Source organism: Sturnus vulgaris, chromosome 3, assembly GCF_052056855.1.
Source record: "Sturnus vulgaris isolate bStuVul1 chromosome 3, bStuVul1.hap1, whole genome shotgun sequence".
Classification (NCBI taxonomy): domain Eukaryota; kingdom Metazoa; phylum Chordata; class Aves; order Passeriformes; family Sturnidae; genus Sturnus; species Sturnus vulgaris.
Window position 1 is genome coordinate 67294797 of NC_142245.1, and position 12098 is coordinate 67306894.

The 12098-nt window shown below is 41.3% G+C and overlaps 1 protein-coding gene across 1 annotated transcript; it reads right to left on the reverse strand.

Moving 5' to 3' along the window:
- Positions 1–3668: 3668 nt before the first annotated feature.
- On the reverse strand, positions 3669–6695 carry LOC106863266 (calcium homeostasis modulator protein 6-like). Its single transcript, XM_014892657.2, has 2 exons — positions 6036–6695; positions 3669–4213 (listed from the first exon to the last, which is right to left on the reverse strand). Exons 1-2 carry the CDS (start codon positions 6564–6566, stop codon positions 3806–3808), a joined length of 939 nt encoding a protein of 312 aa, XP_014748143.2. The 5' UTR covers positions 6567–6695; the 3' UTR covers positions 3669–3805.
- Positions 6696–12098: the final 5403 nt, after the last annotated feature.

Genomic DNA, 12098 nt, shown 5'->3' on the forward strand with positions numbered 1-12098 from the left:
AACAATATGTTATAACCAGTAACAAGTTTGCCTGCTTTTTTTTTTTTTTTTTTTTTTTTTTTTAGTTAGAGCTGGAAGGTGTTGTGGAATTTGTCCGATTTCACTGCCTGTACAAAAGAGCCCTCAGTGAGGTTTTTGCTGGTTATGGCCAGCTGGTTGAGATGGACATGTGGCTGACCAGAACAAAGGTTGTTTATTGGCAATGGCCATTTTTACTTTTTCTAGGAACACAAACCAAATATTCTCTTTTGAAATTGAATAACTTATACTGTCCTTGTTTTCTTACAGAATTACAGAACTACTAGGGTTGTAAGGGACTTCTGAAGGTCATCTAGTCCAATATCCCCTGACAAGGCAGGGTCATGTGGGAGGATGATTTGTAAGGATAGTGCTGAAGGCAACCTCTCCTGATAAAGTACAGCTGTACTAATTACCAAAGAGTGGAAACAGCCTTGCCATCCAATGAGGATGGGTGTTTGTCTTGGTTTAATTTTGACTTTCCCGGCCAATGCACCAAATTAATGTCTTGGGTTTGAGTTGCTAATTTGAATAAACTTATTTTTTCTGTTGTGAGACAGAACCAGGAGCAAAAGAGCAAGGCAGGCCTAAAACTTGAGAGAGTATAAAATAAAATTTATTAACTACACAAACAAAAAGAGAGGAAAAAAAAATTTCAGAATAAGATTTTTCAGATCACTTCTTCCCTCCCTCTCCCAATCTTCATAACAGCAAACCAAACATATAACAAATACTTCGGTCAGTGCCCAATTTAGTCTTTTTCAGTTCACTTCTGGAGAGAGAAGCTTCTTCTTGTTGAAGTTGTAGGGATTTTTTCCCACAAGAAGGAAAAAGACAGTTCTCTTGTGGTTTTATCTTTCACGATTTGCATCCGCCCGGGAACCTGCAACCGTGATGCTCCTCCCAACTCTACAGCCGTCCCAAAGTTGTAGATGTGGGCCATGTCTGCTCCATGGGGTATTACTTTTAAGAATGAAATGTTCAACCGCAAAGATTCTCTCTGTCTCCTTTTTCTCTGCTCAGGCTTCATCTTCAGAAAACCAAAATCCCCTTCTTTTCTCAGGGCAGAAAATTCTCAACACAGGTGCTTTTTAGTCAAATCATCTATTAAATGGAACATTTCCATCCCCCCCATGTCTTTTTCCATGGTTTATAGGAATATTCAGTACATCAGTTCATTCCTACAATTTCACAAAAAGATTTTCAGCCATTTCAGCATCTTCTCATTCTCCTTCCATCTTAAAAACTTAGCTCTTACATCACTGACTTCAGAAATCTTCTCATCCCCTTTCATATTCAAAGGAAAGGCTGGAGGCTTTGCAAATCTTATCTGAGCATTAAAGAGTTAAGGTTTAACACAACTACAAGAGTTGGGCCAGGCTCAGGCTGTGCTGGGGGTGCAGCTGAGGTGTCAATCAGCCTTTCTGGGGCTGGGCTGCAGCCCCACACTGCTCATGGCCACCCGGGCAGGCCCGGCCCGGCCGGCAGCAGCAAGAGTCGGCCGCCCCCCACGCCAGAGCCGCAGGGCAGTGGAGGAGGAAGCCGTGAAGGTTTTATCACACAACTTTTTCTCCCTCCGGCCATCGGGTCCCCCTCGTTGGCAAACGGGGCCCAAGCGGCCTCCCGAGCCTCCCCCCCCGCATGGGGGAGGGGGAAGCTCGTGTTGATGTTACCTGCTCAGCCGCCGGAAAGACCAAGAGCCTCAGTTCCGGATTACCTTCCTCAAAATGTGTGTGCACGGAGCGAACTAACTTTCTCTAATTGGCTGTTGCAGGTATCCCAACCCCCACAGAGGAAATTCCCTTAGGAAGAATCTCTTCTGAGTTTCTTCTTCCTAAGTCAACCTATCACAGTGTTATAAAAGAGTGGATTAGGTAGTGGAGAGGTTTTTCCTGAGGCTGCCCTTGGAGGTAAAGTTGGAGTCTGCTGGCTGTGCTGTGAAGAGGAAGGGTCGTGTGGTTGTGGAAGGGACAGACAGGGTTAGGCAGTTGTGGAAGGGGCAGGGTGGAGTTAGCCAGTCATACAGAAGAAAGAAGGAAGAGAGAAGCAGTCAATCCTGTGTGGAGATGCCTGTGAGAAGTCCACAGAGAGAAGACATGAAGAGTTTCTAAGATAAAAAGTGACTGGTGCTGGTGTCAGCTGTGCCTCCACTGTCAGGGTCACCTTGAGCAGGTGGTGCAGGAACACATCCAGGTGGGTCTGGATTGTCTCTGCAGAGGGAGACTCCATGACCTCCCTGGGCAGCCTGTGCCAGTGCTCTGCCACCCTCAATGTAAAGAAGTTCTCATGTTGAGGTGAAACTTTTCATGCTTTAGATTGTGGCAATTGCTCCTCCTGTCCCTAGGCACCACTGAAAAGAGTCTGGCACCGTCCTCTTGGCACCCAGCTTTGAGAGCTATTAATGACATCCTCTCTCAATCCTCTCTTCTCTGGACTAAACAGACCCAGCTCCTGCAGTCTCTCGTCCTAAGAGATGTTCCAGACCCAAATCACCTTTGTGGCCTTTCTGCTGGGCCCTCTCCAGTAGTTCTTGTCTTTCGTGTGCTGGGGAGCCCAGAGCTGGTCACAGCACTTCAGATGTGACCTCAACAGGGCTGAGTAGAGGGGGAGGATCACTTCCCTTGGCCTGCTGGCCACACTCTTCCCAGTGCACCACAGGACACCACTGGCCCCCTTGGCTACAAGAGCAGTGCTGGCTCATAGTCAGCTTGTCATCCACTGAAAAACTCCGGTTCTTCTCTACAGAGATGCTCTCTGAGGTTCAGCCCCCAGCCTGCAGTTACTCTATATCATCAAGTTTCTTGGAAGGAAAAGAGCAAGTCAGTGACTGTGATGAATATTTTTTAAAAAATTCTTTTCTACATGCAGAATTAAATCTTGTTTTGCCTTTGTGTTATATTTTTAGTTTATAGTGAGAAAGAAACTTCCAAAGTCATTATATCCAGCTACTTAAAATAGGCTCTTCCCTTCTTCCTTACTTGCAAAAAGAATGTAATAAATTACTTATTGGGATTCCTGTCTGTTTGAATAATTTCTGAGTTTGTGTAGAAAGAAAGAATTTCTAGGAGAAGTAAATAGACAGCCCGGACCAAACAATCTGACTTGCATATCTAAAATGCTCTCTTAACAGCTTTCCAGAAGAAAAGTGAACTTCATTATTCTTCATGCAAAACTTGTATCTTTATTTCTTATAATATGTTCTTTGATAACAATATTACTACTTGCTAATATGAATTGCAGATTTTTAATGTCCTTAAATGGTATGAATGTACTTTTAATGTTTGTTAATATATAAGCTTCACCTACATTGCCGTGTTATGCATGAGCCTAACCCCTCAAGCTAAATTTTTTAATCTACAGCTTGCTGTAAGCTTCACTAAAAAGCTTCATTGTAAAGAGAGAGCTAATAAACTAAGCTGAATTTCCGATCAAATCTTCCATTCCTTTTTTTGTCTCTTTGATATGATTTGGTATTGTCATTCCACTTGCCAAGTGCATTTAAGGTTTCAGTAATAATTTGACATAATACATGCTAACATCTTTGTGGATGCTGCTTATTTTACATATGACTCTTTTCAATGGACAACAGCATACGAAAACTCCCATTTAAATGTATTTAAGCGAAAGAATTAAAATGTATTTAAAAGCAAATCTACTGAGGGTTACAACTTTCAGCTTTTTATCAGCTTTCACTTTCAGTTTGCATAGATTTCAGTAAGAGCAGAGAATAAGACGTCTTATATCGGTAGGGTTAAAAGACTGCTAGCATTGCAAAGGATTTGTTTCATTACAACACTTCCTGGGCTTCCTCCACAAATTCTAAAATCATGTGATCCTGACCTTCTTCCTTGAATTCGGTGCTGTTGCCTCTGTTGGTACTCGCATATTTGTGTATCATGCTGTAATGCTGCTCTTGGGGATTAAAGGTATACAAGAATGAAATCTTCTGCCAGTCTTCTCTGCTGGGAGTATGAAATGGTTCTGGGTCAGTGGCTTCAAAAAAGCAATTAGTATTTCTTTCTGCTAGCTTGGTTGCATGTTCTTTGGCTTTGGTCTCAAAGAGTTCATGTTCCTTTTTTGCGTAAATTTTCCAGAACTTGAGCTGAAGATAGCTGACTGGGGAGCAGCAGTGGCTGAAACATGTTGAAATCAGTGCCACAGTCATGATGGCGGCTATCAGGAACCATCCAAACAGCTTGGAAAAAGGATATATAGGTTAATGACGATTTTGCATGGTCATATGTGGGAGTATAGAACATAACATTGAAGAAATATGAAAACTGTAAGCAAAGACACCCTGGAGTGGATATAACTGCCTGCTGCCAAAAGAGGGGATACCATGGATGCAATTCAGCCAGACACACAGAGCTTCTGCATCCCTCAGCTGATCTTGTCAGATTAAGGACAAATACCAAAGAAAAAGAGAAGATGGATAGGAGTTATTTACTCAGTTATATCTGGCTTTCTTAACTTTTAAGGCAAGATACTGACCATCAGTTTCTGCAGTTGTAGTCACATTTATGGTACAGAGGGTGCAGAATCACTCTGTCTGCTTTGTGCTGCAAATGAGAGCTCCTGCTGGCTATGGAATGTAGCTACTGTCCCTGATGTCTGAACCTGCAAAAACAGCTAGTTTTTGCACGACGCAGAGGAAAGATTGTGTCCTGTATGTTTTGTAGGCAGGACACAGATTTGGCTATTGAATATGGGAATTCATTCTTGTTTTATACCTGATTTTAACATCCTTAGACAAGTCTCAGAGGTCCCATCAAAACCAAGTGTCCTAGTAGATGCTGGTCCCTCCTCTACCCAAGGGTAATCAGCTGGAAGCTCCAGGCAGACATCCTGCAACATGCTCTTTTACCTCAGGATAACTTTTTCTTCAAATTAAAAAGTATTGAATGCTAAATGAAAAGGAGTTTGTGTTCTTTTTGGTTCTTAATTTTGTTGAACATATATTGGATATTAAAAATACTGGTCAGTAATAAAAATGCACTCACGCTTATTTCTGTTTGACTGGATGTTTCTTTTAGATTCCACTGCAATGTCAGTAACACACAGTCTTCCTTGGTTTTGCTCCTTTCTTACCCTATCTAAAATCAATGGTATAGAGTTTGCCCCTTTCCACCCTTTTGTTTGTAAAAGTAACATACTAAGTATTTAACAAATGAAATCACTTTTTTGTTTTAGTAGGCATTTGTACTAAATAGGAACTTACAAAATCAGTGTAATTGTAAACTCTAATAAACTTAACTCCCTTAACCAACTCTTAATGTCTTCCTGAGAAAAAATTGCAAAACTTAATTTTCCTGCTGAAGTTAAGACAAAATCCACACAAATGTAAGAACAAAACTGGAGTGCTGCCAAAGAACCAAACAAAAAACAATCCACGAGTGTTGCTGTTTTGACCATGCAGTTTGCCTTCAGAGCAAGAAACTTTAACAAGAGAGATAATATATTTGAATTATTCTCCTAGAATACAAGTGCGAAATTATTAAGATGTTCAAGCATTGAGATCTACGGTCAAACAAGCTGTTTGTATTTGTTTCTCTTTCCTGGTGTCTCCTTGAAACCACTCTGTTGCAAGGAGAAACGTCAGCTTCCCCCTGTTAATGACCTCAGCTTCCCCTCAACTAATGCCTATTTGCAGAAGTTTGAAGAGGAATTCAGAGACATAAAATTGGAGAACTCGCATCATGTCTAAGTTAATTGAAAAGAAAACTTGCTGTGCAAAGTCTCGTTCTCTAGGCTGGTTCTCTGCCCATGAGGTTTTGTAAATGACAGTGCCAAATCATTACCATGCAAACATGCAAAACCAGAAAGTATCATAAAAATACACATATTGCTTTTCTGTTACTGCTTTTTTGCTAATGAATTTTTGCTATCTGTGCTTTTGGTACATGATATTATATACTATAAGAGAGAAGGACTGTTTACAGTGCCCAGCAGGCACCACTACACATTGAGCAGCCAGGGTTGAAGCACATAGGTTGAGGAGAAAAACAGTGAGGATTCACCTGGGACTGTGCCTTGAGGCTGAGCCTTTCAGGTGTTGTATTTGCTGGTAATTCCTTGCCACAAGGCACTTGGAGCAGCTGGGTTTGGCAGACAGTTCTATTCTCTTTACAGAAGAAGTGTGCTGTCAGGCTGCTCCCGCTGGCCGCGCACTCGTAGAAATTAGCTCCAAGCAGGGCCACCGCTATCCAGGTGAGCGGGGCCACCGAGGCTTTGGCTGTCATCCGCAACAGCTGGCACAAGCAGCCACAGGCTCTCCCAGAGCTGCATTGGACGTGCTTCTCCCGAGAGCACCCGCCTGTCAACAGAAGCCATGTCCTGGCATTCGCCATGTAGCCAAGCAGCAAAAGGATGAAGGCAGGTGCTAAGAGGAAGGAAAGACCATAGAGCATGTTCCCAGAATTGCAGGGACACTTGAACACCACAACTGAGAAGATGTGCTCCATAGCAACTGTCAGCAGGGACACGGTGCTGTAACCCAGAACTTTCTGGTGGCGGATGCAGAAATCCACTGCCTTACGTAACGCATCCATTTTTCTGCCTTTCCTTACTTTGAGAAGAACAAAATCTCCGTCAGAAAAGGAAAAAAGAGAGACAAGTGTCCTGCAGCTCCCGCAGCATAGACTGGCTTGCAGAGCTTTCAGTTTCTGATGGTGGTGAGGAACGGAAACAGCTTTTCATAGAGGAAAATAACACTTACTGTACAGTCAAGCAGAGACCACAATAGAAAACTGCTCCAGTCATCAACAGCAAAACAATGAAGAAATTTGTTTTTATAAAAGTAGTTTGTGTTTGTCCACACATGCATTGTAGCTAGCCATTGATTAAACCTCATCATCACTTCAGTGAAGCACCAGATTCAAAGTGTGAATAAAATGTGAGAAAACCACCCAGAACCATATGCAGATTTTTATCCTGCCTTATTTTTAGCTATACAATATGGTTTGATCTCTTATGGAAGGAAATTCTACTATAATTGTGTCAATTTTTCAAGGTATTTTTTAAGTAGTTATGTTGGAAATTTTATAACTCTTACATTTTTTTACTTTAAAGTACATTAAGTCAAGGATTTGTTTGTCTTTGCCAAGGGAAAGGGCAGCTGGACCTTGTTCTTTATTTAGTCTTTGAACCACTGAGGCTTTGGGTCTTGCTGGCCAAGGCCTGATAAGCTCCAAAAAAAAAATAAAAAAAAAATAAAAGGTGTTTTGGAGGTGAGGGATTTGAAAATTCACAGTTCCCATTTCAGCTCTTTGAGCAGCTGAGAGGATGGCACAGAGGCTCCAGAGCAGGCAGCGCTGGTTCAGGTGGCTGCTGGGCTCACAGCAGATGTGCTGTGCTGAGTGCCGAGCTACTGCTGCTGCTGCAGAGAAAAATGTGCTGCTAAATGAAAAGCTTGCCTTGGCCTTGTTTTTATGCAGCAGTATAGTATAATAATATAGCAACCGAAAAAGGATGTAAAACCAGGAAGAATCAGACTGGAGGTTAGTCTGGCCACATCTCAGCTACAGCCATTAGCAGAGCTGGAAGCACAGGGACAGGGAAAGGAAGTTTGGCAATGTCCTCACACCCTGTGTGATTTCAGGCATTTCCTTTGTATCTGATGCCTTTTGTTTGAACCCATGCAGACTTATTAACATCCAAAATATTGTATAGCAAGTGTGCTTAACCTTCATTAGAACCTGACACTATCCCATTTGATTCCCAAAGATCTGTAAGGGAAAGAGAAAAAAGAGTGGATCCTTGGTGTCTCCATCAACTCATGGTCTTGTATACCTTCACCATAGCCCTCTCTTTCCCAGGCTGGGGAAACCCTAATATAGTCATTCCTCATCTGATGTATACCTTTGCATACTTTCTTTATCCATGTTGCCACCTGAACTCTTCTCTAGGATTCAGGTATCATTTTTCACATGAAACAGAAAGTATACCAGATTTCCAGTGCATTGAAGATGCAATTAAATCACACTTTACTTCAAAGGAATATTAACATGTGTTTTCTATTTCCTTGAAATAATTTCTAGATTTTTTTAATCATCTGTGAACCGATATTTTAACAAGATATGAATTATTAAAAAAAACCCCCTTCAGTCCTAGAGAGATAACCTCAGCAAGCTCAGGACCTATCAGTGTATATATGAAAGTAGGATTTGGTTTCATTTTGAACACCATTTCCTCTATATTGAATTAGACATGCCATTTTGCTTTCTGGTCAGGCAGCCTGAGAAAGTATCTCTCCAGTTCTTTAAAGCAGCAGTTAATTTTTAAATATTGAGAGTAACTTCGTATTATTGGCAAGTATTGTTACCTTGATTTTTACTTAGAGGCAGCTGGAGACAGAGGTTAGCAAACTGTGATACCAGAATTCATCATACCTGAAAAAGTCATAGCAGATGCCCCATCAGTGGAAGTGTTCCAGGACAGGTTGGATGAGGTTTTAAGCAGCCTTGTCTCATGGAAATTGTTTCTGCCCATGGCAGGGGGATTGGAACTGGATGATCTTTAAGGACCCTTCCAGCCCAAACTTTTTTGATGATTCTGTGATTCTTTGTCAATACAGCAGAAAAAAACAGATGCAACATGAAATTTCTGCAAGGACACATCCTGACAAAGACAGGGACATGGGCTGCCTCCAAGAAACACTGGTTTAGCAAGAGAGGCAAAGGACCAGAAGCAGCACTCTGGAACAGATTATGACCACACAGGGGAAAGCCAAGAAACCCTGCTACTTTTCTTTCTGAGCCTAATTTTAGTAGTGTTTTATTTATCTGTAATAAAATACTATTTCAGGAACAAGCTTCTTGGGAAAAGGGAGGGGAGCTTTGCATGAAAAAGGATTAACTTTCCTCCAAGAAAACATGTTTCCAGTAAATATTCACAGTGGTGGGCGAGGGAAGAGAGACCACCCTAGTTGGGAAGTGGGGAGCAGCTGTGCTGGCAGCCAAGTGGAGTGCAGGAGTGGCCAGGGTGAGCCCAGCTGGTGGCAGCTCTGAGAGCTGGGGCAGCCCAAGGGGACTCCTGGGGTGAGGAGCCGTGGGGCTGGGGACTTATAGAGCCCCCATTTACTCAGAGCTCTCTTCTCCCAGGGCGGCTCTTTCTTGCCCTCTAAATTAACACTTGTCTGGCCACAACAGCTGCAAAGCATTATATGGAAAATATTCAGAAAAACAGCTTTCTGTTAAAGGACCCAGAATTCCAATTTAATGGTTGTTTTTGCATTGATTTGCATTAAATTTCATGTCTTCCAAGGAGGATGGGAACAATGTGAGAATTTAAAATATGGGCATTTTTAGAAAAAAATATAACATTTTTTATTTGAAACATCTTCCTGCTTTGAAATACTCTTTATTAAAATTAAGAGGTCAGCTGAAAACAAATGGACTTGTTTAATAGTTTATTTTCTTATTTAACTTCTATCCTTTCATTTGCAGATGAATGATTCTCAAACATTTTCTAGGTGGAAAAAGCTGTAATCTGATCGAATTCTGTGGTACAATAAAATGCATAATACTAGTCATAAATGCAGTGTGTGTAAGTGTGTAAAATCACACTGAAAGGCTTCACCAGTACATATTGTGCAGATCTTGTTTTAGTTATGTTAGTAAGTCCTTACAGTACATTATTTTTAATTTTTTTTTCTGGAACTTTTTCTACTTGTTCAGAATAGCTAAAAAGTGGTTTTGTTTTCCTACAAGTCATGCTCCTTCCAGCTGTTACATCCAAGGCCCATCCTGTCCTAAATTCCTTCCATTAGTCTTCTAAAGCTCAACTCCCTCTTCATATTAATACTGCAGTATCTTGTACATTCATGGTTGCAATGGAAAAGAGCACCTCTGTACTGGTTTTCTGTTTATAAGAACTGGACTTGCTTCTTCAGCTGAAAGAGATGTAAGCTGCATTTCTCCAGTTCAGAAAATCACATGGATAATAAGTCTTTTTATTCTAGGAAAATTCTTGTAATGCCTTTTGTCTCATGCTGGGTGAAATTAATGCTTAACATGTTGGAGGTCCTGTCTGCAAGCAGATCTGCACCGACCCTCCAGGTGGACTGACCTTCCCCAGAGGCCCATTGCCTCATTTTGTGAAACTGAGGAAGTTTTTCTGACTTTATGGTTGAACCAGCCTTCTTAGAAGTTTAGGAAGCGTCACAGAGCTCAGTGGCACTACATAAATCATTAATAGTACTAATACTTAGCAGAACAGCAGCCTGAGTAGTAGCACTGTGCCTGGGCCTGCACAGCTTACAAGCATTTAGGGTACATTATACTACTATTTTAAGGCATTACATTTATTAGCAGTTTTTGGCTGAAAATGTATTTTAGTGAGCAGGAAGGAAACAGGTCTGGAAAACCAAGCATGGCTCTGAAGCAGGCTCTGATGGGCGAGCTCTGGTACAGTCACACAAGCCAAGGCACTAATTGTCCCTTGCCATTATTTACAGCTGCTCTTTTAACACTGTGGGTCCACTACATGTCTCATTTCTGTATAGGGAATGTCCTGTGACCCAGTCCAAATGTCCCACAGCAACCAGCTACACGAGAGTTTTACTGTCCAAACTACAGTCTATATGAGCCATAGATAAATCTGTGTGATTCTTTAATGCAGTCTGTGGATTAAGTGACAAATATTTGCTTAACTTATAAGAAAATACACAGTAGAAGCATAGAATTAGAAAGGTAGAAGCTGTCATGCTTTATGATGAAATTAAGTAGCCTTGGTGAGGCAGATTCTAGTCAAGACTAATCAGGCAAATCAACCTGGGTAGTTAACTAGCCAGTTCTAAGAAGGAAAATCTGTCTTTTTCATTTACTATGGAAAATGAAATACCATCAAATTACTTTGCAAATTTACGCACATTAAACCCAAATTATTTCTATACTCCTATTATAGATGTTTTGTATTCCATGTGTCCTTGCTTTCTTCAGGTTGTACCATCACACCTTGCTGCCTTAGAATTGCTGAATAGCTGAGAGTTCACGGAGTCATAGAATCATAGAATGGTCTCGGTTGGAAGAGACTTGAAAGATCACCTAGTTCCAACTCTCCTGCCATGTGCTGGGAACCTTCCACTAGACCAGAGCACTCAGGGCCCCATCCAGTCTGGTCCTGAACACTTCCAGGTATGGGGCAAAACTCTCTGGGCAACCTGTTCCAGAGCCTCACCAACCCCACAGTAAAGAATTTTGTCCTGATATCTAATCTAAATCTGCTTTCTTTCATCTTAAGGGCATTCCCCCTTGTCCTAAGATTTGATCTGTTCCACTCTGTGTGGGCATGTGTGTGTCCTAATGGCCGCTGATCATGTACTACAAAACATGCTCAGTACTTTTCCATTCAATTAATCCTTCTTTCTCTTTTTAAATTAGTACAAATTAACTAGTTCTTTAGTTCATGGTAGTGCACTGACTTCAGTTTCCTATCTCAGATTCCTTTGCTGCCAAAATTTTGTTGCTTATAGAATTTTTTTCTAACAGTAATGCAGCCCAAGAATTGAGGCCCTATCGTTTTCAAAGTTGTCAAAGAATTGAAAAGTTTCTGGCTTCTGATCCTCAACCTCCCTTGCTCTTATATTTTTTCCAATCATTCTAATCCTTAGCTACAGAATACCAAAACTGCTTCAGCTCTCCACAACTGTACAAGCTGTGTCAGGCTCTCTGGTAACCATGTCTGGCTTGTATTAAAGGCTGAACTCTATTACACTCAATAGCACTTGTGTGTGCACTTTCCATTTTTTTAATGGGAAGATATGATTCAAAAGGAAAGAATGATACATGAGACATAAGGAGAAAATATTCCCAGTTGCTTATATTTTATGTTAGCAATAACTTTCCAAGTCTCTCGGTCTGTCCTCATTTATTCTGTAATGTTCAAATACTCCATCATCATTGTCATTTTACTTGCCTGGCATTTGCAGCTGTATTTTACAGCATTATTGACCATCTTCTATTCCTCTAGCTTCCATAAAGGCAGAGTTCTTCAAGTGCCCTCCCAGGAACTCTTGTTCTCTGCCCATTTTCCTATTGCTACCAACCCGCAATTGGGCCCACCAGAGGAAACTCCATGACAAA